The 27,962-nt window shown below is 38.1% G+C and overlaps 12 protein-coding genes across 12 annotated transcripts; 6 read left to right on the top strand and 6 right to left on the bottom strand.

The window, feature by feature from the left end:
• Nucleotides 1-106: 106 nt before the first annotated feature.
• On the bottom strand, nt 107-1,136 carry PHYBLDRAFT_154288 (hypothetical protein; the record flags this gene model as incomplete). Its single annotated transcript, XM_018433309.1, has 4 exons — nt 107-285; nt 355-517; nt 581-835; nt 936-1,136. 4 exons carry the CDS (start codon nt 1,134-1,136, stop codon nt 107-109), a joined length of 798 nt encoding a protein of 265 aa, XP_018298108.1.
• A 187-nt stretch (nt 1,137-1,323) lies between these two features.
• PHYBLDRAFT_140079 (hypothetical protein) lies at nt 1,324-1,916 on the top strand (the record flags this gene model as incomplete). Its single annotated transcript, XM_018430328.1, has 3 exons — nt 1,324-1,450; nt 1,504-1,628; nt 1,692-1,916. 3 exons carry the CDS (start codon nt 1,324-1,326, stop codon nt 1,914-1,916), a joined length of 477 nt encoding a protein of 158 aa, XP_018298107.1.
• Nucleotides 1,917-2,159: 243 nt separating this feature from the next.
• Nucleotides 2,160-3,054, bottom strand: PHYBLDRAFT_100719 (hypothetical protein; the record flags this gene model as incomplete). Its single annotated transcript, XM_018427604.1, has 3 exons — nt 2,160-2,236; nt 2,337-2,739; nt 2,821-3,054. Coding segments are annotated over 3 exons (714 nt in total), but the record flags the coding sequence as incomplete, so codon positions are not given.
• A 458-nt stretch (nt 3,055-3,512) lies between these two features.
• Nucleotides 3,513-4,365, bottom strand: PHYBLDRAFT_59105 (C2H2-type zinc finger transcription factor; the record flags this gene model as incomplete). Its single annotated transcript, XM_018440433.1, has 3 exons — nt 3,513-3,918; nt 3,995-4,151; nt 4,212-4,365. The coding sequence occupies 3 exons, from the start codon at nt 4,363-4,365 to the stop codon at nt 3,513-3,515; spliced, it is 717 nt and encodes a 238-aa protein (XP_018298105.1).
• Nucleotides 4,366-4,544: 179 nt separating this feature from the next.
• Nucleotides 4,545-9,165, top strand: PHYBLDRAFT_130432 (hypothetical protein). The gene is made up of 12 exons (XM_018429360.1): nt 4,545-4,613; nt 4,690-4,773; nt 4,829-4,908; nt 4,984-5,395; nt 5,478-5,624; nt 5,679-5,770; nt 5,960-6,965; nt 7,040-7,733; nt 7,793-8,328; nt 8,392-8,482; nt 8,570-8,895; nt 8,976-9,165. The coding sequence occupies exons 1-12, from the start codon at nt 4,551-4,553 to the stop codon at nt 9,102-9,104; spliced, it is 3,660 nt and encodes a 1,219-aa protein (XP_018298104.1). The 5' UTR covers nt 4,545-4,550; the 3' UTR covers nt 9,105-9,165.
• A 2,854-nt stretch (nt 9,166-12,019) lies between these two features.
• PHYBLDRAFT_140075 (hypothetical protein) lies at nt 12,020-13,019 on the top strand (the record flags this gene model as incomplete). The annotated part of the gene is made up of 6 exons (XM_018430327.1): nt 12,020-12,134; nt 12,189-12,275; nt 12,361-12,473; nt 12,538-12,571; nt 12,620-12,899; nt 12,950-13,019. 6 exons carry the CDS (start codon nt 12,020-12,022, stop codon nt 13,017-13,019), a joined length of 699 nt encoding a protein of 232 aa, XP_018298103.1.
• A 230-nt stretch (nt 13,020-13,249) lies between these two features.
• PHYBLDRAFT_179397 (Zn(2)-C6 fungal-specific transcription factor) lies at nt 13,250-15,303 on the top strand (the record flags this gene model as incomplete). The annotated part of the gene is made up of 4 exons (XM_018438141.1): nt 13,250-13,579; nt 13,726-13,999; nt 14,047-14,196; nt 14,274-15,303. The coding sequence occupies 4 exons, from the start codon at nt 13,250-13,252 to the stop codon at nt 15,059-15,061; spliced, it is 1,542 nt and encodes a 513-aa protein (XP_018298102.1). The 3' UTR covers nt 15,062-15,303.
• A 338-nt stretch (nt 15,304-15,641) lies between these two features.
• Nucleotides 15,642-16,094, bottom strand: PHYBLDRAFT_102927 (hypothetical protein; the record flags this gene model as incomplete). The annotated part of the gene is made up of 1 exon (XM_018427745.1): nt 15,642-16,094. A coding segment is annotated over one exon (453 nt), but the record flags the coding sequence as incomplete, so codon positions are not given.
• Nucleotides 16,095-16,384: 290 nt separating this feature from the next.
• PHYBLDRAFT_75794 (hypothetical protein) lies at nt 16,385-20,314 on the top strand (the record flags this gene model as incomplete). Its single annotated transcript, XM_018443096.1, has 5 exons — nt 16,385-16,505; nt 16,597-17,136; nt 17,218-18,659; nt 18,771-19,155; nt 19,235-20,314. The coding sequence occupies 5 exons, from the start codon at nt 16,385-16,387 to the stop codon at nt 20,308-20,310; spliced, it is 3,564 nt and encodes a 1,187-aa protein (XP_018298100.1). The 3' UTR covers nt 20,311-20,314.
• Nucleotides 20,315-21,519: 1,205 nt separating this feature from the next.
• Nucleotides 21,520-22,107, bottom strand: PHYBLDRAFT_14458 (hypothetical protein; the record flags this gene model as incomplete). Its single annotated transcript, XM_018431245.1, has 2 exons — nt 21,520-21,617; nt 21,723-22,107. Coding segments are annotated over 2 exons (483 nt in total), but the record flags the coding sequence as incomplete, so codon positions are not given.
• A 570-nt stretch (nt 22,108-22,677) lies between these two features.
• PHYBLDRAFT_59098 (hypothetical protein) lies at nt 22,678-23,670 on the top strand (the record flags this gene model as incomplete). The annotated part of the gene is made up of 7 exons (XM_018440432.1): nt 22,678-22,769; nt 22,822-22,890; nt 22,985-23,040; nt 23,105-23,123; nt 23,213-23,335; nt 23,399-23,415; nt 23,474-23,670. 7 exons carry the CDS (start codon nt 22,678-22,680, stop codon nt 23,668-23,670), a joined length of 573 nt encoding a protein of 190 aa, XP_018298098.1.
• Nucleotides 23,671-23,826: 156 nt separating this feature from the next.
• Nucleotides 23,827-24,984, bottom strand: PHYBLDRAFT_121671 (hypothetical protein; the record flags this gene model as incomplete). The annotated part of the gene is made up of 2 exons (XM_018428822.1): nt 23,827-24,892; nt 24,958-24,984. Coding segments are annotated over 2 exons (1,093 nt in total), but the record flags the coding sequence as incomplete, so codon positions are not given.
• Between the last annotated feature and the right edge of the window lie 2,978 nt (nt 24,985-27,962).

Here is a 27,962-nt window from a genome sequence, read left to right as displayed (position 1 = left end):
ATAATGTGTTTAAAGCACAATGATTTTATATGATTTGGTAAAACCAAAATGTTTATATGCTTCAATCTAAAACAGGGATTCTCTTTTAAAGTAAAATAAAATAAGGTTACTTTCGTGCTGCGTTTCTCTTTGCTTTTCCTGGTCTATATGTGCCTTTTGCCTTCTTCTTCTGCTGTGGTTTTCCATTCTTTGGTCGCTTGTACTTTTCTTTCTTTTCTTTTTTATCAGCCTCAATATCAAAGTCTTCATCCAAAACCATTTCTTCCACCGGACCATCTTTCCGCTCTATTAAGCACAATATGTATACAGTTAATAAGTTCTCTGCTTAAAATATATTTTACATTAATTTCATACTTCTCTTGAGCAGCTTGTCTTTCTCCATTGATGCCGATTTTTTCTTCAAAAGCTGTTGTTCTTCTGCCTTTACTTGCTTTTGAAGCATTAATAATTCTCGTTGACGTTGCTCATCCAAGCTATCTTTCTTTGCTGTTGCTTCTTCAAGCTCTCGTTTGTGTGCCTACATATACGCATCCATAATTAACTGATGTATCCAATTACTTCCTCAAAACCGCAAACATACTGCTAACATATAAGCGTCGCTCTTCAGCATCGGTGCATGAAAGGTAGCTGGACATAAAAACGTAAGGCCCGCCTTTTCGTATTCTTTTATGCCAACTTTTACTGCGGCAAGAGCTTGGTTGTAAAATGCATTCTCGCGGGCAAGATCGTCGTGAACATCATATAAATCCAAGGGTTCTTCTGAAGTAACCACTAAGGTTTCAGAGAACGGAAGATCATTCTCTTTCACATTCTCGGTAATACGCTTCAAAGCTGCCTAAATTTCAATTCGATAAATAAAAATAAAAATGAAAGGGGTGCCGCAGTCTATACACATGTTTGAAAATATCCGGGATTCTTCTTTTTGGTGTAATTACCTCGTTGTTCACTGTAATGCGTTGCTCAATCAAAATATCGCCATCGTCATCATCAATGTCACTCTCATTCAGATCTTCCAATGAGATTCCTTGAGGAATCTCAATATCATCTTCGTCTTCTGTTTCGGGATGTTCTTCAGTGGTAGCTTTATCCTCTTTATTGAGCGCATTTGCTAACAGCTGCTCAGCGAATGTCGACATTGTGTAAGAAATGGTAATGAGTCTATGAAAACCCAAGTTGGGCTCTCAACTGAGGATATGAAGGAAAACAAGTCTCGTATACGGCAAGCCACAGGAAAGCCAACGCAAGACTCCGCTTTTACCTTGCAGCCTACTTGAACAAAAAATAATGAAATGAGTCAAGCACAAGGCAGAGAGAGAAACAATCATGGCCGAACATGACAAGAGTCTAAGCGAACTAGTTAAGCAGCTTTCAACCCAATTTGATGAATGCCTAGAGACGATCCTTGATGACTCTCAGACCAAGAGTGAACAAAACTTTGGTCAGAAGAGTGGTGAGATAACTATTTTTGAATCATTGTCCGCCACATGAACAATTGAACTAAAGAGAGCTTAATAGATGGCCTCGATGCATGTATTACACCATTAAAAACAACCATCCAGGATTTAAAGCACGGTTTTGGCGACTTTCGATTTAAAGCACTCGGAGACCGGGATTTGGATCTTACAGAGGTATTTTTATGCGTAACGAAATAATATCATTCTTTTGGATAACTCAAATTATATGATTTAAAGTCTATAGCGCTTTTACGTCGAGATATTGAGATTAAACAACAAGTAATTGCTAGCTACTCTAAGCAAATAGAAGATTGGACTATTGTACTGCCGGCACTCGAAAAGAAAAGCAAGCAAATAGTGTGTATGGAAACAAACGATAAGGATTTTGGAAATAGCACTCCTTCATCACATGGTGAAGACGAGGATGATGATGATGATAATGTAGTATTCGAACAAGTCTAGCAGTGATATACTGTGCATAGTAAAAATGTACAAAAATGTGAATAAAGCAAAATAACAGAGACACAACACGGGTCCACATGCTTATGCCTCATCTACAGGCTTTGGATCTGAAAGCTTCTCTTCAGTTTTCTCTTCTGTAGCACTCTTATTATCTTCATGATCCTCATCATACTCATCCTCATCTTCATCTTCATCTTGCTTATCCTTGTCATCGCCATTATGTATAAGAGAAGAATCCTTCAGTTTGCGTTGAGGGATTACTTCCATAAACGCTTTTTCCCAATCTTTGTGTTCGAGCCACTTAATCATGATCTCAAAAACTAATATTGTCAAAAAAAAAAAGCAAAGAAAGTAAAGAAACACCCATTCATAAACACCCGAACCATATAATACATCCACACACAATTTCATTTTACATACCGTGATTTACTGTCAACACCTTGCGGCTTGCCATCTGGAGATACTCGCCAATAGGAAGTCGCGCAGTAGCAATACCTTCTTTTGTAGCTTTTTCTTGACATAATCCCTTGTATCTATTCTTATCAACAATACCCCCGATTATGTATGTCTTTCCCTCTTCCAACTCATGGATCACATTCTCCGAATCAGCTGAAAGGTAAACGAGATCTTTTTTATCGTAGAGCTCAGTGTAACTTTTTCGTTCAAATTTAACGTTCTTCCAGTTGGTCCAACTCCCGCCTTTCTTATCCATAACCTTTTCAAATGCATCATCAAATGATGTAATTGTTAATGGCATACTCAGAGGCGCTGTTCTATTGGCACTATGACAGCGAACGATTTGTGATTGTAGGGATTGTAATTCCTGTAATATAGTAACCCAGTCAAAAGTTAATTTCTAATTATCCATCCTGATGGGTTTTATATGTGTATATATTTGTTTTACCTTTGGAATCATTTTATCGGAAAATGAACAATCCAATACAATGTTTGTGTTAGCCAGAGTAATCTCAGGTCGTCTTTGGCGCTTTGGTGGTGGCTCCAATACACCATCCTCAATCAATTTTCTTCTTTCTGCTCTCTTGAGCTTATCTTTCTCGCGTTGATGCTGAATGCGTTTTGGCCGAGAAGCTTCCCAAAGCTCTTCTTTGAGAATGCGTTTGATTGCATTCTTTCCGAGGCCTTTGAATTTAGGATCGTTGAGGTCGTATTTTAATCCTTTGTAGTCTCTAATATTCGGGCTGATATTCTCAGTTGTTGTAGGGGGAGATGCATCACTGACAGGAACGACAGGTGGTTCTTCGAGGTTCTGTTGTGTTTGATCCATGTGTGTTTAGGTGCAAAGAAAGAGAACAATTTTTGTGACCGTCAAAGCAAAATCGGATTTTTATCGTGCTAGCATTCAGATCCATCCACACTCATAATGATGGTTGTTTTTTTTTTAAATAATAAATCCCAACTTTTTTAAAATATAGATAAAAAAGCAACAAGGATATCTAAAAAAATAATAAAACCCAAGCGAATTAAACTATAGATATAATGACTTGTTTTTATTTTGACTGTTTGTATATCAATACTTTATATAAAACGGGATATGATTGAAGGAGGGGAAGTGGGAGAAAGACGAATTTGATACTCTTAAAGTGAAGACATCTCTTCACGATCACCATCAGTTGACATCAGAACATCCAGAAGCACCCGTCTTTCTGTCTCTAGTCGTCTCAACTTCTTTTGCGCAATCATCAACTCATCATTTAGCATCTCATTCTCTCGGACAATATATTGGAGTTTAGCTTTGGCTAATGTGTATTCGCGTGAGCTTGGAGTGTCTTCACTAGTTCCAAAATCTCCGGAAATTTGTTTTCGCTTCTTCGGTGGTGTATCGCCTTCAAAACCTTTTGGTGCCTTTGAAAGTGGCAAGTTTAATGGTTTTTTGTTCAAGTTGGATCCTGACTTGACTGCAGGACCGCTTGGTGCGCCATCCAAATGTTCTTCTCCGTGTTCTGCTTTCCGGTGCCGCATAAGTGCGTCCTGACGGCCAAACCTATTATATCAATTCATTAACAATGAATAAGAATAAGAAGAAAAGCGATAAATTAATAGTGTCGGTTGATGCGTACGATTGACCACAGTTCGCAAAAGTGCATTCGAATGGTTTTTCTCCGGTGTGAATTCGTAAATGCATCATGAGGGCAAATCGATTGTGGCATTTAACACCTTGTCGGATACAATCTGCCCATTCGCAGCGATATTCTCCTCTCTTCCATCCCACATGGTCTTAAAATTATAATTATTCATTTGTCAGCAATAGGAATTATATTCACTGTGTTCATCTACCTTCAGACAAATGGGTGCCTAGCGCTCTGTGATCTGCATATTGAAGCATGCAATTCTCCCAATAACACACAGGTCCTTGACCAGAAGGACCTGCAGGTGGTTCAGTGGACGGTTTTGGTTGGGGGGAGCTTGGAAATAAGTTAGACTGGTCCATAGATGGCCTATAAGCCTCTCTTGCTTACTTGTCAAAAGATCAAAGACATTCCCATTTTGGAGATACCTTCAAAAAGGCGTCACAAGCAGTCCATCAAATCCAAAAAATTCTTTTTTTTTGCATACCTCGAGTAAAAATTAGTATATACCTTTCCCTTTAAAGCATATCCGGCGAACCTACTAACGATGGAGGGTAAACTCGACAGGATCCGCAATCAAGCTGAAGCCAAGCTTGAAAACCAAAAATTGGTATAAATTAAATAGCTCACCGAGGAAAAAAGCCTTGGAAGATCTAACCTGGGCTTGTACCTTTATATCTTCTTAGTATGGACAGACACTCTTAGCAATCGAGGAGACGATCCGTGAAAACAATGCCGAGCTTTCTCCTATTGCTTACTTTGGTGCCATTGTAAGCAAGAAATATCCCAGTACAAACCGTGAATTCTCACAAGTACTTCTTATAGATGAGCACTCTTGAATCATCTCAAGGAAGCCTTGAAATTAACGGAGCTCTCTTGTATCTCCTTGATGAAGTAATCCCTTTGTAAGAATGCTATTAAATTGTATATTTACAAGAATTCAACTAAATATGTATGTTTATATCCTACTTGTTTGACAGCCTCCCTCCCACCGTTCTTCGTTCCAAATTCAGTTCCGTTAATGCTATTCTCGAAGCCGCCTACGAACAATACAAGTCGGAACAGCCTGTCGTACGATCAATTATTGGATGCTGGCAGGAACTTTTGGCTAACCAGGATCTCAATGGATGGTCTATGCCTATAACCAAGAAAGCTTATCAGATTTTGTTGATCCTTTGTGCTAACACTCAAGCCAAAGCACGAAAGAGGGCACACGATGCTATCCGTTCCATTCTTTCTAGACCTCCTCCCCCTACCATTACCCATCCTGCTGCAAGCATGACAGCTGACTTCATTCTCCGTGTTCTCCACGAAACAACAAAATCAGACCAACATGCTGCTCAACAAATCCTCGCCCTCCTCCAATCAATTGTTCCTTACTGGCCTGTTAACGTAAGAATAAATAGCATGATAGTAGCATGATACAAAGATGTAATTGATAAACTGGGGTAATAACTGTCTTTTATTTGTTTAGCGCTTCAACACTCTTTGCCAGACTTTGTTGCAGCTGCCCAAGTTTAACAACATCTTTTTGACAAAAGCTTCGTTTGACGTGTTCCAAGCATTATTTGAAGCAGAAGAAAATGATATGGATGAGGAAAAGTTCCTGAGCCTCCTTGGGGTAATTTTTTTCTTAAGAAAAAAGATATTGAAAAACTAATATGTGTACTTTTAGGCAATTTGCGAGCTTAAGCCTGCTGCTATTGATGATCGTTTACTGCCCACGTGGTTATTGATCATTAGTAAAGCCTATCCAGCATTTGCAAAGTATGTCTTAGCTTTTATGCTGTTAATCAACAAAAGGGTATTTCGCTTGTTTTAGATACTTGACTTTTGAATATACTGGTATTTTAATCTTTAGCCAATAATTCATAATATCCAAAAGTTAACCATCAAAGACTGGTAAAAAACCTTAATAAGACACCTAGATACTAATGCATAATGTTAAATTCATAGGATTAACAAGACCCGATGCGCAACTGACCTTCCTATCATTTACACTCTTATCTTCAAAGATTTGAACCAAGAATCGAAGTGCTACCGCGAGATTGCTGCTTGTCTCAGCACCTTGATTGAGACTTGTGTTACTGATGAAATGATTGAACAGGCCCACGCTGGTCAGAATAATGGATTGGTTGATATGATTTGTATGGCTGAGTCTGGTTTGGGCATTTACTACCAGGCAGCATGGCAGCACATAATGGTAGTCATGCACACATTTTTCTATAAACTCAAGCGTTACTCGGTTCCTTTGATGAATGGTTGTCTTGCCCGACTTGGCGAGCTCCGTTTGACTCCTGCCGAAAACTACAAGGAACAATTGGATAAGACTTTGGGTGCAGCTATTGCTACCATGGGCCCCGAAGCTTTCTTAGCAATCTTGCCACTTAACCTTGAAACCCCTAGTTCCTCGGATTCAGTCGGACGTGCTTTCCTTTTGCCTCTTCTTAAAGCCTACACCACCAACACTTCGCTAGGCTTCTTTGCTAACTTCTTCATTCCTCTGGGTGACCGTCTTGCTGAGCGCGGCCAGTCAGCCGCCGAGCGTGGTTTGGACTTACAAGCTAAACTTTACGAGACATTGGTGAATCAGATCTGGAGTCTTGCACCTGGCTTTTGTGATTTGCCTTACGACCTTTGTGAAGCTTTCAATGATCAAATTGCCGAACGTTTTGGTTCCATTCTTTACACCCAACCCGAATTGCGCCCAACAATTGCTAAGGCTCTCCAGCTTTTGATTGAGAAGAACAGAGGCCTTGCCAAATCAGACGCAACCGATGCTGATCTTAAGAAAGCATATGGTGTATCCAAAACTGAAGCTCTTGCCAATGTTGAACATCTGAGTAAATTTGCTGTCAACTTCCTTGCAGTATTTTTCAATGTGTACAGCCAGATTGCGCCTGTCCACAGAGGTTTCTTGAGTAATCTTATTGATGCTTACTTGAGTATCACTAGCCCTCAGGTAAATTTGAAACACGTAAAGTATAAGTGAATGAAAATTAGTCTAACAGCTTGATTGTTTTTATCTGTATTTAGGATATTAACATCACCTTCCAAAAAGTTTTGGGTCTTCTGTCCCAGTCCCTCGAAAACCCTGAAGAAATCTCCCCAGACCCTGCCGCTCCTCCCCCCATGGCCCACACCATGCTTGATCTTGCTACAATCATGGTGCCTTTCTTAGACTTCCAGTCTATCGAAATCCTTTATAATGGCGTTGTCTCTACTTTGATTGAAAAAGAAAATCAGCCCACATTACAAAAGAAGGGCTACAAGATCCTTTCCCACTTGATGGATTATAATGTTGGCCGCCAAGTAATCTTGAGCCATATTGACGATGTCCAGGAGAAGCTGTTGGCTGCAACCGGCTCTTGTTCTTTGGCTGCAAAGAAGCATCGTGTCCTGACTCTTGTTCAGATCGTTCGCCTACTCCCATCTTCTGATCTCCATTTCATTCCTGCTATTTTGTCCGAGGCAGTCATCAGTACCAAGGGTAACAACGAGGCTATGCGTAACCATTCTTTCACTCTCCTCGTTGAAATGGGAAAGAGAATGAAGGAAGGTGGCATAGTAAAGAAAAGCAAACTTGAAGGACTTGAAGATAGTGTGCCTGATGCTCCTGCCTCTATCAGTGAGTTCTTCATGATGGTTACTGCTGGTTTGGCAGGTACAACTGCGCACATGATTGCTGCTACTGTTACAGCACTCGCACGTATTATTTTTGAATTCAAGGGTAAGCGAAGAAAAAGAACAAGCGTAAGAAAAGCTCTAAAAATGTGAACCTTCTTATAGATGACATGTCTCCCGAGCTGGCTTCTGAACTCCTTCAAACCATGAACGTTTTTGTCGCCTCCAACAACAGAGAAATTGTTCGCGCCGCTCTTGGCTACACCAAGGTGTGCGTTGTTATCCTCGATACCTCCATTATTGAACCTCAGCTTCCTGCTGTCATCTCCAGTATGCTTAAGTGCAGCCACCAACATCGTGTCCATTTCAAAATCAAGCTCCGTCATATTTTCGAACGTCTTATTCGTCGTTTCAGTTATGAAACTATCGCCTCCTTAGTTCCCGAAGATGACAAGAAGCTTATTGCAAATATCCAAAAGCGCCGCCTCCAGGCTAAGCGCAAGAAGGCATTTACTCACGATAAGGACGAGGACGAGGATGATGTTATTGGTGCTCGCGAAACAGTCAGCAAACTTGCTGTTCACAATGATGCCTTTGAGGAAATTGTATATGGTAGCGAAAGTGAATTGGAAGATTCAGACAATGAAGACCAGCCTACTGGTAGAGCACCACTTGGTGGAAATGACAAGAAGAAAAACAAGGTAAACATAAACACTAAGATAAATAAGCAAGGGAAATTAAGTAGTAATAAATAATTGATACAGAAAAAGAGCATGGACACAACTTATATTCGCGAAGATGAAGAGAGTGGACCTGTTGATTTCTTGGATCCCTCTGCCTTGGGCCGTATTTCATGTAAGTTGTCTGTTTGTATTTAATTGTAAATGGCTTTAATTAACTCATTTTTTATCGTTTTTTTTTAAATAATAATAATAATAATAGCTGCTAAACCTGTACAGCGAAAACAGAGAAACCTTGAGAGATCTTCTGGATTTGCTCAGAGTGAGGATGGTCGTATGGTGATTGGTGGATCAAATACCGAAGACAAGAACAATGTAGAGGAATCACCAGAAGAAAATTACTACATGCAAGCTCAGAATAGTGCCGATGGTTTCGTTCGTGATAGACACAACAAGATTAAGTTCAAGAAGGGCAAGAATGGAGCAAATGATGATGACCATATGGATTTGGATGACGGATCTGCGGTGAAGCAGATTAAGAAGAAGACACAGCAGTATGAGAGAATCGGAAAAGAATTCAAAGCAAAGGTAAAATCAAAACTAATTATTATTTATTTGTGTATGTAATTGGACTATAATTTATACTGATCTTTATCCAATAATAATAGAGAGCTGGCGGTGATGTTAAACGTAAGGGTAAGGCTGAGCCTTTTGCGTACATGCCTTTGAGCAAGGTCATAAAGAAAAAGACACACAATGGACCAAGGGTCACTTTTACTGGAAAAGTAAAAAAATAAGCATCCATATATGAATTAATTGACATAAAAAATAATAATAAAAAGCATTGCATTACAGTTCAATATTAGAACCTCTTCTTTTTTATTCTATAACCTTTTATGAGACTATTCTACATCAAACAATATTCCAAAAATACTGTTAAGCGATTATAGACAGGCACATACCCGGTGGTTACTGTGATTGTTAGATTCCAACAAATCAAAAATAAAATCTTTTTAATCACCTTATTTTAGTTTATCTACTCTCATTTTCTTAGTGGGATATCCCCATCAATCCTCTTTGGAGCTGAGATATGGGCCGCTAGGTAGCCCTAGCATCCCAGCATCATTGTGAAGTTCTTGGGTTTCGTCCTTCTTTTCATCAAGTCCATGTATGCTTACTGGTCAAGTAGGTTTTTTATAATCTTCAATGACTCAACTCTTTCTGCCTACACACAAACCTAAACAATGATGGAACCTCCACCACACTCCAATATCTATCCCCTACAGTATTCTCTGTATCTTGATTTAAGATACTGGCTTTCTCTAATATTTTCATCCTTGCCAAAATGTATAAGGCTCGGTCCACCACTCCAGATGACACGATCTCATCTTTGATTAGTCTTTATGGCATGATTAGAACATCCCAATCAATTCTTATTTTGCGTCTTTGATAGTAGCAGCTTATAAACATCTTTGCAAGAAAATATTCCAGTTCTATGAAGAACTCTCCATGTTGTGACGGAAATGAAACTAATAGATGAAGGGATTCATAAAAACTTATCCAGGGTGTTTTATTGAAAGAAAAATAAAATAAAGTATAGTAAAACTGTACTGTTCTTCTACACAGAACTAACTGCTGATATTTATACTATTTGTAGAAATATACTATTCTTCTCAAAAAATATTAGTGGGTGATCAATTTATAATAGCCCCACCAATTATCAACCCTCTTTTGTAATCTAAGGTTGTTTTCGTTTAATAAAGGTTTTTGTTGTTGTTGTTGATATGATGAGACATGGTGTAATTTGAAGGAGAGATGTCTTGGAAAAAAAAGTGCAGTGTTGATGTATTATGCCTACCTATTCAGTCTAAATCAGCTTAAATCGAACACCTTAAGAAAAATTTCGAGCTTGGCAGCGTAGGTAGATGATAATGTTATACCAGTAGAAGCTAAAAGAGCACTTAAACTCAATGCTATAAATCTACATTTTAATGAAAGTACATAGCACAGCAAAAATAAACAACAATTTTTTGAAGTTTATGTTGTTGATCTTGATAATAAAGCTCGAATCTTCTAAGTATCTGGTCCAGTCTATGGTTATATGCTCTGGGAGAGGTTGAGAGGGTTTCCTAAACAGCTGGTTTAGATGTGTTATTTGATGAAAATTCGCTACATATTGTGTCATTTGCCAATTTATTGTTATTATATGCCCCGGGAAGTACACCGGGCTAGGTTTGTGAACCTCCACAAACATACTGATTGTAATGCTTAGGAGTAGCTTTTTATATTAAAACTTCGCTTGACTAAAGGCAGAGCAAATTTGTTGTTTATTTTTGAAAGCAATAATAAATTTTCGTATACATTTACATTTGTGAATAATTTAACACTATCACAGACGATAGGTGACTTTACTCTGGATTCAAAGTACTTCACTATGGTACTTGTGTATACGGTAACAACTTCGATACAGTCAGCAGATAAACAATGACAATAACCACTGACAAGTGCCATCTCATAAGTGTCTTTCATGTTGGCCTTAGGATCTTGTCTAGTTTGTTTGTTTTTTGCTATGATAGAATGATCTCCTAATATCCCTTGTATTTCTTGTTTACTTAGCCTATGCTTTGTACACTCTTTTGATCTGCAACTTTTATGGTCGTCTTTATGGCAACAGGAGCATGTATGCCTTAGTTCTACTTGATCGCCCTCATATTTACAGATTTTTGCATTGTGTTTTCACCTTTTTGACTCAGTCCTTTCGCATTCAGTAAGTATTTTATGATTTGAACCAGCTATATTAAGTACATGGGTATCATATATTGCTATTAGATTTTCTATATAATGGAGGTATATAAATGAATAAATATATAGATATACCATGTATCGATGTAGATGTATTTTTTTTTGGCGTTGGCAACTTCATTTTGTATGATTTTCAGGCTTGTTGCATTCCTTGCACCTGACTTCGGCCGATACATGGAATGCATGAAGTTACACCTAAATATGTAAAAGTATACACCGCCTATGAACGTTGCCTTGTCCTGGTTCTATTTCTTCTCTTGGGTCCATTGTCTTGTTAAACTAAACAAGATTTAGAGAAAAATTCATAAAATCTTATATATAATAAAAATAAAAAATAGACGCCTGTTTTATTTGGTCAAAAAGCGAGAGATGAAAGTGTTTGACGAGGGTCATAAGGAAGCCATATTAGCCAATGATACTTCTTCATAATTAAAGACACCCAAATACAAAAGGTACAAATTTTGTTTATCATCTTTATTGCCTCACTTTGCGATAGAATATTGTCTAAACAAAAAATATCGACATGTTTAAATTTGCTTTAATATAAAGATGAAAGGCTTTACTATAATTAAACAAAGTGTGTTCAGTTACAACCAATCAATTGTAAGGTACTAAAAGTACTATTAAAAACAAATAAACAACAACCTTTCTATTGAGGCCTAGAATGGCCAGTATAAAATTGTCCGCTCAAATTCGGTAGTGTGGAACAAAATAAAAATTGGCCAATTATTAAATAAAAGATCATTTTAGCAAAGTAGCAAAGGGATGCACACTTTAGACGACAATACCCAAGATTCAGGAACACTTTGATTTTGACTTTAGCGGAATTTTAATATAAAAGAAAAAATATGTAATTTGAATTGTTAGTGAATCTCAAATCTCATTTCGTTCAACATTTAGTGAAAACATTATGGAACAAAAGAAGCTCCGTATTCTATGTCTCCATGGCTACGGCCACAATGCAACAATATTCGAGAAAAAGAGTGCAAAGTTTACAAAAGGCCTTGATCAGACTGTTGAATTCGGTATTCATCAAGATTGCTCAGTATGTCAATCGGTTTGCTCATGATCTCGAATAGTGTACAAGTCTGGCCCACACATTGCCTTAACTCCGGAATACACTACTGTTTCTGAACGCTCAGAAGAGTCAGCCGAAGTTTCTGCCGGTACGTGTATATATACATATATATATTTAAAGAAAAGTGTAATCTGGCTATTATATCCGCAGTACTCATAGTCTATTTTTGTTAGAGATTGAACCACATGCTTGGTGGTACGCAGTAACATATTATCCTGTAATTGGGCAATACTGCATTGGGTTTGAGAAATCGATTGAATACATCAAGAAAGTGCTCTTAGAAGAGGTAATATCAATATTTGATAAATGTACATTGTCTTATGCATATGTATGTATATGGATATGGATAGGGACCCTTTGATGGTGTAATGGGATTCTCTCAGGGTAAGAAAAGCAAGGGGTATTTAATATGTACTTAAATTTACGCCACAGGTGCTGCATTTGGAGTTTTGTTGCAATATATGCTTGAAAACACAGTTTTTCCGGAAATGATCTCGACCGATTTTGCTCATCCTCCCTTTCGATTTGTGATCAGCATTGCAGGGTTTATAGATACACATAATGGACACATTGAACATGTATTTAAAACACCTAAACTAAAGACCCCGAGTCTTCATGTTATTGGTGATGCTGACACAATTATCGTACCAGATAGAATGATTGCGTTATCGCAAAAATTTGAAAAGTCTACATTACTCAAACACCCCGGGTCGTAAGTTTGTGTATATTTTATTAACAATATTTAACAAATTGACAATATAGGCACTTTGTACCTACAATGTCGTCGAGTAACCGGGCACTAAAGACCTTTTTGTCGCGGTTTATCCAATAGAATAAGTTGTTTTTAGTACAGTAGAGCAGTAGGAACTTGAATATCATTAGACATTAAATACTGGGAGGTCCGCTTGTAGTCGTTTAGTTGTATGCTTTGTCGGACTCTGCTATCCACGTACATGGTTTCTATAGTCATGAAGCCATGTCCTTCAAAGGTTGATTAATAAATTGAATGCCCAGTATATGACTACTCTCTGTCATTGGCTGCCCCAAGAAAAAGGCCAAACCATGACGTCGCCTATTATCCCAATATGGGAGACAGGTCACCAAGCCAATTTGAAGGCTTTGGCTCTGGACACGAAAAATTTTTCTTTCTTTGCACAAATCTTCAGCAAAAAGTCAAAGGACTTCTTTGGTGCTCCGCTATCTTCCACCTTTACGCTTTTTGTACACTTGTCTACTATCGGAACCCGTTTCTGTCAGTGGGCCAAGCTTCCTCTCCTTGCCGAATTTTTTAAAGCAGCGTCGTTAACTCTATTTCCACTTGGTGAGGACCACTGCTCCGCTCAACATCCCATTCCCGTCCTGCTTTTCGCTCCCAAATCTACGCCCCGAAGGGTCTCTTGATGCTACCGATTGACATGCTGCTCATCGTTCTCGCATCCAAGACCGTCTGGGAGCAGAAGAGAAAAGACATGGAAATTTGATGCTAAAAAAATGCTCATTTCAAACTGACATTAACCTATTTGTTTTTATTTATTTAGTACTTCATTATGCAGTTTGTTCATAACAACCCTTACTTCCCTGGCTATGCTGCTAATCCCCAACAACAACAGCAACAACAACAGCCCGGTACCACGCTGCATGGGTCCCAAAACCCTCAAGGGCATAATGATCACGCGCACTCTCTCGCACTTTCCTCAGCTGCTGGAATGGCAGTATACCCCGGTCAACAAACGCAGGGTATGCAGCCGTCTTCCGTTAACGATTACGCATCTCAAGGAAAACCAAAACGGAAACAAGTCAAGAATGCTTGTGGTATGTGTTTGAATACTCGCTTATGCTCTTCAACTTATTCTTTCCAGTCAATTGCCAAAAGGCGTGCAAGAAATGTGACGAGGGACGTCCGTGTCAACGTTGTATCAAGTACGCATTGGTTGACACATGTGTAGATTCTGTTCGCAAAGAACGCAAGAAGGGAGTGAAGCGGGGCCCATACAAGAAGCGAAAACAAGGTAAGATAACGGAAGATATACGGGGGTAATGCATGTTTGTATACACACCTATACATATTGAGCACATTCGTTTTTAGATGGTGGTTCTGCAGAATCTTCGGCTGCATCTACGCCTACTGCATCAGCTCTTCCCACAGGTCTTTATTCGCCAACAGCCGGGATGGGGAATGTGCGTAACAATGCTGTACCGATCCATTATCAACCACTGACAACCGGACACTACGATCCCTTCAATGCAGTGAGCTATCAAAACTCAGCGCAGATGATGCCACAGGCTTATATGATGCCTGCCGCGATTCAACAGATGTATCACACCAACCCTTCAATGCTTTCTTATCAAGCAACAATGAATATGCTTTCTCCTCAGCAGAGTCAAACAACTGCAGTTCAGTCAAGCTATCGTCCTGTCGACCAGTCTGCTCAACAGCAACAGACAGATAATACAACCAACGGCACCAAGGCTAGTGACTCGGATGAGGAAGGATCCAAGTTGACTATTCTTTCCCAACTCTGCAGTGCTGTATTGGATCGTAATGATCCTTCGACCAAACAGGAAGATACAAAAGACGCTAGTGACGACAAAGCAACACTCGGACAGCCACTCTCTGAAAGCCAGGAGCAAATAATGGTCACCAAGAGTGAGCCTGTCCCCAGTTATAACAACAGTCTCTATGGTACACCTACTTCTTCACCTGTAGTCCGTAGCGGAAACAACAGTCACTATGGAACTCCAGGCTCATCCCCCTCTGTTGCTCACGCAGAACAGGTTCAGAATAACGCTCAACAATCCCAGGTATGGCCACTTCCTTCTCTTCAGTCCATGGTTCCGGAACACATGTATCAACAGGAGCAGCAGCCACAATGATAGTCAAATCGCCCAAGGATAAAAAATAAACACCCGGCTCCTCTTTACATCTTATTTTTCTTACTGCCCCGATCGTTTATGTGTATTTCAAAAACAAAAACAAAAACAAAAAAAAACAAAAAACAAAACAGTAGTTCGCTTTGCTTTGAATCTATGCCTCAACTCAACTTCTTTAATTGGAATTGTGTGGGAATTGTATCTTTCTTTCGCAAAATTTATTTATTATTATCCACTTTCAATCTAGACATAATCCAGTTTTGTGTGTGTAAATATCAGCCTTTAATTCTCAACATGGATTCTTCAAAACAAACAAACAAACAAGCAAGCAAAAAAAAACACCAGAACAAAAAAAAAATTCCGTTTTCGACTTGCCTTGTCAAGTATACCTTCACAATATCATTCACAAAAATAGCTTATGTCACACCTCTAATTTATATGTATATCTATATGTATATGTACGTATCTATTATCCAAGTTTATTTTATGCAAAGTGCTAAGCAGAGGTCGAAGCGGGTGGTGTGTCCAGCACTTCTTGTACAACCACTGGTTTTTTCGCAACCACAGGGGCAATATAACCAGCTCCAACAATGGGTTTGGTGCCACGCTCAACCATCTCAGTCTTGACAGGCAACTTATGGCTGGCAAGACGGAAAGCTTCCTTAGCAATCTCCTTACGCAAACCACCGATTTCGAAAATGATACGGTTGAGAGGAACACGACAGGCCCAGTACTCAAATGTACCTTTTCCTTTACCCATACGCACTTCATTTCCTTTGCTGGTAACTGGAATGTCAGGGAATACGCGCATCCACATTTGCGATCCTTTTACTGTCTTGATCTTTCGACGGATTGCATTATGTACTGCTGTCAGCTGTCTGGATGTCAAGCGAGCTCCCTCAGTAATGCGCAAGCCGTATTCTCCAAATTCAACGCTGGTACCCTTTGTGGATCCACCAGTGGGAAGTGGGATTTTGCCTTTGTGTGCCTTGCGATACTTTGTACGGCGAGGAGAAAAGTCGGACGCAAATCGAACAGGCGTCAGTGAAAGAGCTGTACGGTTGACACTGGGCACAGCCTGTCTACCGAAAACATTGCCGATTACTGAGGATGTGGCGGAGACGGCACCAAAGATGTTCTTCCTGTAGGCACTAAACATGGCGTAGAGGGTAGGCTTCCTGAACCCTCTTGGGTTTAGCAGTACCGTACAACCTGTAAACAACAGTAACTGATGACGTCAACATATAACCTTATTGGCTGTTTAATGATTAAATGGCAGGAAACCAAGAGCGCTCTTGGTTGTCCCCGCTTGTATACTATTTTATTATGTCAACTCCCACCGACTCGTCCAGTCCTATCGCGGCTAGCCCATGTCCACCACAAGTCCTCCAAAGGCGAAAAGGGAGCAGCCCAAATGGATCTTTTGAAATGAGTTCGATGTTCTCAGGTACAGCAACCACGATCCAAGCTAATTTTGGATCCCATCCTCAGTCACTCATTATCCTTATCTTAATTTATTGATGGATTATTTTCAATAGAACAGGAATTAAATTCAAGATCAATGAACAAAGATTCAAATTCACAATCTAATTCTCAAGAAGAATTTAACGACTGGCGTGAAAATGCCTATAATTATCAAACTGAAAATTCTACATTTTTGTCAACTACTTCCTTCAATCGCTCTCATATTTCCAATACTAGATCTACACTTCCACAAGATCGCTACACTACAACGACTTATAATACTATGGAGAACACTTCTATCTACGATTTCAAAAGACACGAAAAACGCCAACGGAATACGTCTCAAGAACACGCTAACACGTCTCACGAGTACAATAATCATCCCACGACCGAATTCAATGTTGTGCGAAAATTCAATTCATTGGATATCCGCAACAAGCAGGAGGACTCAACAAAAAGATTATTACCAGAATCTAGTTATAGCTCATCTATATTTGGGAAATCTGACACACCCGAACTGACATCAGAAAAAAGAGATTCTATGCTCTGGCCTGCATCAGCATCGTTAAAAACACAAGAAGATCTTACAGGAAGTATGAACAAAAAATCGTCAGGTATTGTTCGATAGAATTTTAGAAATATCAGTAGAAGATTTTGTGGGTCGAAAACAAAGCTGACCAATTAGCTATTCTTAGAATTTATGCAGCTTGACTCTGACTCCACTACAATACCAAAAGAAAAGTATCAAATTACAAAGGTTGAAGTTACTCGCCAATACGATAGAGCAAACCAAAACCACAATAACACTGGAGACCATTGCTCTCCTAATTCCATCACGAAGTCCCGTAAAAATTCCATTACTTCTATTGAACACCAAAATCGTGAACCTCATTCCTCTTTAGAGAGCGGCGATATTTCTGAAGCTGCATCAATTCATAACTCTCGCTCTGATAAAGCAAGCTCACCTACAATATCTCCTAACAACTCTCTTCCTACTACCTTGTCTTCATGCAATCTGACACAAGAAATATCTACTGGGTCTGCAAGTTTCAATAGTTTTGGTGGCTGGTGTGAACACGGAGAAGCAAGTAGCACACAAAACCAAAGCGATAATAACGATCAACAATCAGAACATAGTTTCCCATATTGTATTGAACAAGAGGCCAACGCGTCAAAAGACAGTAGGCCGTCAACTTTAGAGGACGATGCACAGCCATCCGTACAAAACACAAGTGAAAGAAACGTGTCGTATCTTCAGCAAGCCATTCAATCTAATTCAGAAGACGATACACAGCCTTATGTACAAAATAACAGTGCAAGAGACGTGTCGTATCTTCAGCAAGCCATTCAATCTAATTCAGAAGACGATACACAGCCTTATGTACAAAATAACAGTGCAAGAGACGTGTCGTATATTCAACAAGCCATTCAATCTAGTTCAGAGGATGATACACAACCATACGTACAAAATACTAATGAAAGAGACGTGTCGTATCTTCAACAAGCCATTCAATCTAGTTCAGAGGATGATACACAACCATACGTACAAAATACTAATGAAAGGGACGTGTCATATCTTCAACAAACCATTCAATCTAACTCAGAGGGCGACACACAACCATACGTACAAAATACCAATGAAAGAGACGTGTCATATCTTCAGCAAGTTATTCAATCTAATCAAGAAGGCGATACACAACCGAATTCACCTAAACAAAATGAGGAAGAATCATTATACCCCCAACAAACCACACAGTCAACCTCAGATGATAGTACTCAACCATACATTCCATATAATAATGAACACGACATATCATATGTTCAACAAGCTATGCAATATACAGCAGAAGATGATACCCAGTCGTATATTCATTATGGTAATGGAAATACACAATCGGCCCCAGATAATAATAAACAGCTACGCGAAGTACATCATAAAGAAGAGGAGGAGGTACCGCTTCTCCAGAAAGTTATGCAATTTATTTCAGATGATTATGACTTGAATACGTTGAGTACGTCTTTGCCCCATGGGTATATCTCCAAACACGAAGAGGATCAACCGTTAATGTATCCTTATGATAAAACATTATCTACCACAGAATCTAAAAGATCGGCTACCTCTAATCTTGCTTCCAATGTAAGTATTTTGGATGAATAGCGGTTAATGCTACAACAATATACAGAAGAAGAAGAACCATCCAACATATATAATATTGTTTTCTTAACTTTTCATATATATTATTTGAAGAAAACTTCTCCCAAACCTAACAAGCGAACACGCTATACCCAAACATCGCAAGACTTGAATACTTTTAAACAGTCAGCATCAATGACCACGACAGAAAAGGCACCTTACACTATACATCCACGTGAATCTTTCTTTTTGAATCCAGCTCCTGTAAACCAAATAGAGAGTGCCTTCTTTATAAAAAAAGTATTAGATATGGTTCCAAAGCACATGAGCTGTATACGGTCAAGAGACTATTCGAGGTCCTGCTGGGAGAATGAGGAGTACAATACTTTGGATGATAGTACATCATCAACATGCAAATATGTAGACCAGTGTGAACTGTCTTCTGCAATACTTGGACTTCCAAGACAACAACGATCAGCCAATACTCAAGATGATCAAGGTAATATATGTAATACTTCAAAAGAAGGATTATGAGAAGGCTAAAGATATTTTCTGGACTAAAATTTTCTTGCACTTAGACAATATTCTTAATATTAGAAAAAAGATACGGCTCGGAGAAGAGAGGCGAGAACCAAGTGGAGATATTAATGAACGAATACCTAATACCCGTTCATTCTTTGAGTACGAGTCCCCACTTGGAACAATAAGAACGGCTTATGTAGATACAAGCGATGCGAGTGGGGATGAAGATAATACGAGTAATGAGTGTGGCTTGACCCAAAGCCTTGACAATGATGTCACACAAGAGTTTTTTGATCTACCTGGAAGCTATATGAATACTCAAATATCTCAAGGACCGAGACTACTTGGAAGTCAATTAAGAAGAGAGGCAGAACTGGTAGAGAATACTCAAGAAGAAAGATATTCAGATTCATTACAAGAAGCTATGTCTTGGATTGATTCGGGAAGTAGTATTTCAAGTGGACCATCTCAAAGTTCTCAGGAAACTTTGGATATTCAGGGAAGTTCGAGTATGCAGGAAAATCGAGATAGTCAAAGTAATCACAATAATCAAAATTCGCAATGTTTCCCAATTGTTCCAAATTGTCAATTGTTTCGAAACTCTCAAAACTCCCAAAGCCAAAGAACGCAGAATAGTCAGCGTAGTGTTTCTTTATCGGCATCATCACAAAGATCATCTAATTCCGGTACTACGCCTGGGATAGACTACCGTGTGACGAAACCAATATCAAGTCGCGAATCTTCACAAACTGCGCCTTACCGAGATAACCTCACTCAAACCCCGAAAGATTCCATCGATAGAGTAAAGTCTCAATCCAACTCTCGTTTTTTCAGTCAGAAACCTGTCAATGTTCCTTTCGATCCACGTAATCATTCTCACATTGAATCGACAGGGGAATTAGACTACACGATCAAGGAAATACATCCTCCATCTACTCGCGCTTTTCCGCGAAGGCCAGGCATTGGACTATCAAGAACTCCATCTTACAGTCAAGTATCAAACTCCCAGAAAGGATTAAATAACTCTTATAATCAATCAATATCCACAAATACCCACGAAGGAACCAAACGAAAAAAATATGGTATGGGGCTCCATCGAGGGTCAAATCGTTCAGGAGACAATATATCCTGACGTCAAACTATTTGTCTAAAAGGAAAGAAAGAAATACAGTTTTTTTTCTCTTCTTTGCTGTTTAATTTATATGTAAATAATAAGAAATCACAAAATTTAAGCTCATGGCCCTAAGCATCTTCTAAGAAAGGTATTTCTTATATTGTCTTTTGCATTCCTCTGTAAACAAGAATTCTAGACAAGAAATGGTATCAAAATATGATATTTCTAAAATTATGATATAAAATTACACTGACTGAGCAGATAAGAAGGGAGTATAAAATATAAAAAAAAAAGTACTAACACAATAAATTAGATGCTGGCTAACAGATGCTATCATTTAGCGGATGATTGAAATTTTGCTAAAAGGGATGATACTCTAGATCTTGAATGGCTCTCACTGCTACCGACAGTCGACTGATCGTCCTTCTCCGTAGCAGCTTTAGTATTAACATCATCCACAAGAGAATCATCGTTCGTATCTTCATTGGCAGGTGCGTCAAACTCTGTGTTGACAGCTTGGGTACCAGAAGAAGTTAAGCTTGAGACAGAGCTAGTAGAAACAGAGGTTTGAGGGAGAATGTAGTTAGGATTACTCATTGGGCGTACAAATCCACCGGGATCTGCGCGCGGACCAAGGTTAGGACTTCCTTGATGGCTGTTGCGAGGGGAAGGATTAAATATGGCATGAGTTCCAAGCGATTGAGCCATTTCTTCATACGTTTTTGGAGGAGTATATTGTTGATAAAACTGGTATAACTTTTGATGATCTGGCAAGCCTAAATAAACATGCGAGAACCCAGATGGAGCTAGGTTTGGTTTTGAGAGAGGTGGTAGGGATGTCGCAAATGGTGGGTATGGCTGTCCGTCATTAATTGCCAAATCTGGGACCCCATGTGTACCATCTATGCGTGGATAAGGATCAGGATATTGAGTAGGGTTTGGATCATCAGGTTTGCGAAGTGATTGAGGCTTAATTTGCAAAAGCTTTCTTGAAGGTAAAGCATCCTTTGGTTTTTCCTCTACGGGCATCTCGTCTGCTTCAGGGAGGCTGTCTGACTGGTCGGATACATCGATTGCATCAGGTGCAATACTAGACTCAGTAGAGCTTTCAGTTGCTTTTTCAGTGGCTTCTTCTGAATTATCATCCTTTGGTAATGGTACAGGAGGGAGGTCCTTTTCCTGTGGCAACGAGCTTATACGGGGTGTGATCAATGGATTTCGACCGTGATGTGATGTAAGTGTCCGGCGGACTTTTGCTTTGTCTGGCTTCCAGTTGGTGATAGCATTGGTTGCATCCTTTACAATACGCGCGGTCTTATTAGTTCCTAAAGAGATTTAGTGAAAGTGTATGTGTATCACTTTAGTACACATCCTTTGAAGAGAGGAGAAGAAAGGCGGTAAATACCTTCTATTGTACCGTGTGCTCTTACCTTGGTAAGTAGATCTTTCTTGACCAGGTGTTATTGGCGTTACATCCAACTCATCCACAATATACTTTCCGAATGATGAAATAATATCTGTCTTGCTTGCCAGCTCATGCATACCATTGAGAAGAAGGTAAAGAGCTTCGCGTGCTGCAACACGCTTGAAATTGCTCATCTCAACCTCATCTGGTTCTGTAGATGCCACTAAATCTGATAGTTGCTTTTTGAGATCGGCAATCTTGTCTACCGACTCTGGGGAGTTGTCTTGCAATTTTGTGATGCTCTCCTCCAGGCGTCTTTTTTTATCCCTTGTCTCAGTTAACAGACTATCTCTCTCACCAATAGACTTAATTGTCTCCCTGTATTGCTCACAGTTTCCTGTATAACACATTAGCTCTTGGCTACTTGTAAACTTTAATTATTAAGCTTTATAATGTACCTGCAAACTCGACCAAGTTCTTAGACCAAATATCAAGTAGACTTCCTAGTTGTTTTGTAACATCCTAAATGACAGTTTATGGCTAAGTTTGTTTATTTCTTGTCTTGTGAATCAATATAAGATGGACATACGCCGAGATCTTCTCCAAGAGGATTTCCATAACGAATCAAATTGGCATTTGCTACACGACGTTCTTCAGCTAATTGGACCAAATGGGAGATTGATTTTTTCTCAGAGTTCAGTAAATCTGGAAGGCTCCTGTCTTCTTGACCAAAGCGAGTAAGATGATAAAATGGTTTGAATGAGAACATATAATCTTCTGGATGTCCAAGAAAAGAAGACTTGGAGAAGCAATATATTTATTCTTATTTAACGTGCGGGCTATGAAAATGGTGATGCTTATGTCCCAGAATAGACACCTAATTTTTTTTATATACACATATATTGTCTTTTTTTTTAATTCTTTGGGAGACAGAGCATTTTCCTATTTTCCCCTTCTTTGTTAAATCTCTTGGAATCTTCATGGCAGTGTCATTTGTTACTTACCTAGTAATTTTCTTTGCATTCTGCATCAATTATGCCTTGACAGTCACTGCATTAGTAATGCCTAAATGGTTAGGACTCCACCAATCATTGTCGTTTACTGATTTATGTTTTGTTATAAAGGCTGACTTTTGTTACGCCGATTCCGTTTTATATTGAGACAAACTATGGTCTTTTTAAGCTATGTAAAAGGTATATATGATTATTTATATAAAAATGAAAATAATACAAGACTTTATGCCGACCTTTCCCCCTGTGTTTTTATTTTATGAAATATATAAAATAGTTTTCTCCGAGAGTGTCGGCCTTTTCCATCTGCAAAATACAATGACTGTGAACAAGGTAAGAAATCTTTGAGGATATTGCTGTGTATCAGATAAGAAACTTACGTTGATTTTAAAATTAGAGGGCTTCTGTGAGCTTTGGTAAATTTGTAGTAAAAATATATCTGAGTTTTATGATTACTAATATAGTAGCTTTATTATTATTGTTTTTTTAAAAAATAAAAATAAAGGCGCGCATCAGCTGCTGGAATGGTCTTGGCAACGATCATTGGAGGACTAGCCATATTGGCATTATTAGGGACTCTTTGCGGAGGAAGACTTAACAGAGAGAGAGCATGGTCTGGCGTTGCTGGGTAAGTCAAACGCAAGTGTAAAATAACATTTCGATTGAACTAACAGTTACTATATGTGTATAGTCTATTCGTGATCTCTGGTGAGTGTATATAAGTATATTTAAGAATTATTATTTATTTATTTATTTATTTCTGTAGCTATTCCACAAGCATTTTCTATGGGAGTAATTGCCTATTTGTTTAACACGAGTGATTCGTTTTACATTGGGACACGCTACAATGTGTCCTTTATTATATGCATTATTGCCTGGTGCTTAAATATCATATTGGCAATTATGCTAACTATGGTTGCCATGTTGAGCCCCCCAGAATACGCTTACCAGCCCTTAAACTAAATAGCGATGGAGAACAAACACCTTTTCTTTTTCTTTTTGAATAATAGTAATAAATTTCTGTTGATTATTTGATTAACGAAGACTAATAGGGGCAATGGTTGGATTAAGAGAGATATCTTTTAAATCTAAGGTTTTCTTTTTAAATGATGCGGGTGGGCTGAGGTTAAGTAGTTTTAGAGCATTCTCTCCCAAGATACCCTGTACAACGGTTTTGTCAAGACCAGAATCAGTAATGGCAGCAAGGTTGCTGTCAACTGACATCCATCGTTCTGGACCTCCATTCTGGTTTTCAAGCGGAGGGAAAAATGGGTGATCTGTGCCGAACATGATGTTTTTTGGATCTGCAAAATCAACAGTTGCTTTAACACCAGTTTCATGGTAAATTACGGCATCGTAGTAGAGTCTTTTGAGATAGTATGAGGGGGGATGCTGCAGACGCGAGGCTACCAAAGGATCGTGAATAACGCAAGAATCAAGACGGCCAGCAAGGAAGGGAAGAGTTCCACCAGAATGAGCCAAGAGAAGTCTGAGGTCAGGAAGACGGTCAAAAATTCCAGAGAGAATCAAGCGAGATACAGCATATGTGGTTTCAAACGGAAATCCAAGAGCTAATGCCAGTGAGTGGCCGACTTCAGTGTTTGCGGAGGTAGGAAGCGAAACACCGTAATGAGGGTGCAAAAAGATTACCAACTGATGGCGTGCAATAGCCTCAAAGAGAGGGATAAGCTCTGGATCATCTAGACCCTTTCCACAGCCAGCTGTGCCCATAATAACACCTCTAAGATGAGGAAGCTTGGCAATACGCTCTACTTCCTTGATTGATCCTTCCACAGAGGTTACAGGCAAGGTACCAAAACCATAAAGACGACCAGCTGCTGCCTTATCCAAACACATCTCTTCCATTTCAACATTCATTCTGGTAGCCAAATCCAGGGTAGTTTGAGTGGGTGGCAGGAAGTCCAACCATGGGTTTGCCAAACTTACAACCGACAAATCGATGCCGTGGAGGTCCATAAACTTGATTTTCTCACGGACGTCATAGTATGCTGCACCAACCGGTCTTCCGTTTTGAGTAGAGTGATCCTTGTCTTCACCAGGTAAGATAATAAGACGCTCGTCTTCACCTTTCTTGAGAGGAGGGAGAACAAAGGGGACAGTGTTACGATGGCGGAGAAGCTCAAGGTATTCTGGTAGGTACACATGAGTGTGCACGTCTACTACACTAATTACAAATAGTCAATATCTTATTAAGTATTTTCTTTTTTTTTTGCTCTTTATGTCACTCACCAGGCGTCTGATTTGAATAAGGTCATTGTTGAAATAGAATATGAGAGAAAGAGTATGTTCGTTCTGTTTTGACTTTTTATAAGCTTCAGAAATCAATTCATAATGCTGTGTGACAATCCAGTTCGCTATCTAAAGCTTATCATTTACACACATTCAGTGTACTTATTCTGATAGGGCTAACTTACATACCCACAGCCAGTTGTACTAAAATGCGTGTGTTTTTTCCCTGATATTTATTATCTCTCTTTTATCTTGCTAATATTCAATGGATAACCACTCAGCGGAATCAATAGATACGAGTAAAATATTTATCTGTCTAGGTTACCATTGCTCTATTATGCTTATTGGGTATAAACTCCTCCAGAAAATATAGGTGTAATTTTAATATTGATTCTTTTTTCTTTTTTCTTTAAAAGTCTATATTTTGACGAATTTATTGAAAAATAGAACTTCTTTGTCGTACATATAAAGGTATTTATTTTCCTAAAAGAAATCTTTTGCACACAGCACCCTATAACTTGAAATAATAGTAATGTTTTTATCGTTCACGAGCCATTGAATGAAGTATAATATGGATAAAAACATGCCCTATCAATGTATGGCAGGCTTTTATATGGACTGATCTGATTATAAAATACTTAACTAGAAATGTATTTTACTTGAGTGCAAACTAGCGTTCATTTGTTCTCTCTTTTTCAATTATTATTATTTTACTACTTCTTTATTTTATTTATTGCGTCTAAGCTTATCAAATTCGTAATAAAATGTCACTTTTATATACCGTGTACCATTTTATTGTTTCTATATCTTATCGCTCAAAAGATAATCACTGGGAGTTAAAAAAAAAGGGCTACTGTTACAAATCTATCATAATATTGACTCCAGAAAATATTGTGTTCGTGAAAGAATTCACGGGGTGCAGATACAAGAAAGATTATTGTAACACACAAAAATTACAAACTGAAGAGCACTTTACGATAGGTGCTTGACTATTTATTCTAGTTTACATCTTGTGTATATTTATACATGTAGTCGTATACAATAGCTATTATATTTTAGTCGCTTAGGCAAGTATCTTTTTACATGTATATCTAGTTACACTTATTCAATGTTTATATAAAAGTGTAATAACCAACTTCGCGCTGATCTGTACTTATATCAAAAATGTAACTTTTATGAAACAAAGGGCGCAAAATATTAATGTGTTTCACACTTTAGAATAGGAGAAATGGCGAAAGGTAGATATTAACAAACCAAAACACACGCACACGCATATACACGCGCACACGCATATACACATACACATACACGCTCATTTATGTATGCCGCAGTATATGTTAAGGTAGATCTATAAAATATTCAAACTCTTTGCATTTTTGCGCTTAAAACGAATAATATGACTGCAAGGAAAGGTAATAGTTTGACATGTTATATCGTATTTGTTAAATTATAATTCTATTGAATAAATATCATGTCGAAGCATATACTTCATACTTTAAAAGAATTAAGCTATATGATTTTTGAAAGAGACTTTCCCAGATAAAACGATATCGATTATTCAGTAATACTACAACCAACCCGACCTTTTCTTTGAAGAAAGAAATTGTTTGATACACCAATAATCTAAAAATATTTATTAAAGTATTTCCAACATGAATTTGGTCATTCATCAGAAATATTCATTGTCTGTGTCCAAACAGGATAGGTTACCGTCATACTCAGGATATCTTGGTCGATCACATTTCATAATAAAGAGGTGTGGCAAAGAGAAAATAGAAAGATTAAAAATGAGAGAAAAAAAGACCCTTGTTTATAAATATCTGTTAATAAACTTTTCTGTAAATTATATATTTGTAGCTTACATAATAGAAGCTACTATAATAACCTATGTAAAATAATATCCTAAAGACATAGGAAAAACCGTAATATTATGAATTTGTATGGAAAACTAAACCCAAGCATATTTTCGGTGTTTTAATCGACTGTCTACTTTCACGTTTTTTTTTCCACTTCTTTATGTTAGATGTTGTGTGTTTAAAAGTAGAGATTCAAGAGTCTCTTTACTAAAGCAAACAAGAAATGCCAAATACTCTGATAAAATTAGCATAGCACTGAATTCATATTTTATGACACATCTTCATTTTCAAACCGCAACTGTATATGTGTATGTGCGTAATAATGACAAAGAAATCGTAAAGACAGGAAGTTTTACGCTTTTGTATATTACGTAGAACTCATATTCGAGCTTACCGGTGGACATTTCATTCAATAAACAATACAAGAAATTCAAGCTTAGTTTATTTAATAGAACACTTTTGATTCTAATACATCGCATACTATTTTCAACTCACCAAGCTAAATTCATAAATTTAATACCTATTTTATGTTTAATGAGCAGAAATATAGCTGTGTGACCTTTATGCTTTGAGTATTTCCAATATCCTGTATAGTGAAAGTAATAATTGACTTTAAGAAGCAGCTCCAGAATGCTTTTAAGAAAGAAGAATGAAATAAAGGTGTATTAAAACCATTTGATGTCTATCACTATATAGATATATATATCATAAGAAGAAGGAAAGATTACCAATAGCCATCTGTTTAACATTGCTGACTCGTGGAATTCCCTATGCTAAGCATTTCTTAGAAACAATTCATAAAACTTTCAAAGCCACTTTGTTTGTGTCAATAAAAGCATTACAAAGATCACAAAAGAAAAAGAAAAAGAAAAGAAATCTGCATGCATTCAAACAAACCCTATATCTATATCTATATATATACATTAAAAGAAAGAGAGAGAGAGAGAAAGATAAAACTAATTGTCTTGTCTATCACTAACTAATATCTTTTACCTTTATATATTGTATTGTTCTTTAAAAAAAGAACACTTTTATGAAAATAATGAGGAGATCTTTTGGAAAGAAAGCGTGGCTATCATGTTCTAGTATTTAAGCCCGAACTCGACACGTTCTACTCTCTTGTTTTCTCCAAGAATTCGATTATTTATT

This window comes from Phycomyces blakesleeanus (genome assembly GCF_001638985.1).
Source record: "Phycomyces blakesleeanus NRRL 1555(-) unplaced genomic scaffold PHYBLscaffold_2, whole genome shotgun sequence".
NCBI lineage: Eukaryota > Fungi > Mucoromycota > Mucoromycetes > Mucorales > Phycomycetaceae > Phycomyces > Phycomyces blakesleeanus.
The sequence above is the reverse complement of the archived record's forward strand: the minus strand, read 5'-3'. Positions and strand labels throughout refer to the sequence as shown.

What these genes read in the sequence shown, in the direction of transcription:
- PHYBLDRAFT_130432 (XM_018429360.1), top strand. Translation starts at nt 4,551, where the DNA reads ATGGAGGGTAAACTCGACAGGATCCGCAATCAAGCTGAAGCCAAGCTT. An exon ending in AGCTTGAAAACCAAAAATTG is followed by an intron (nt 4,614 to 4,689) that starts GTATAAATTAAA and finishes ATATCTTCTTAG; the next exon opens with TATGGACAGACACTCTTAGC. An exon ending in ATGACAAGAAGAAAAACAAG is followed by an intron (nt 8,329 to 8,391) that starts GTAAACATAAAC and finishes TAATTGATACAG; the next exon opens with AAAAAGAGCATGGACACAAC.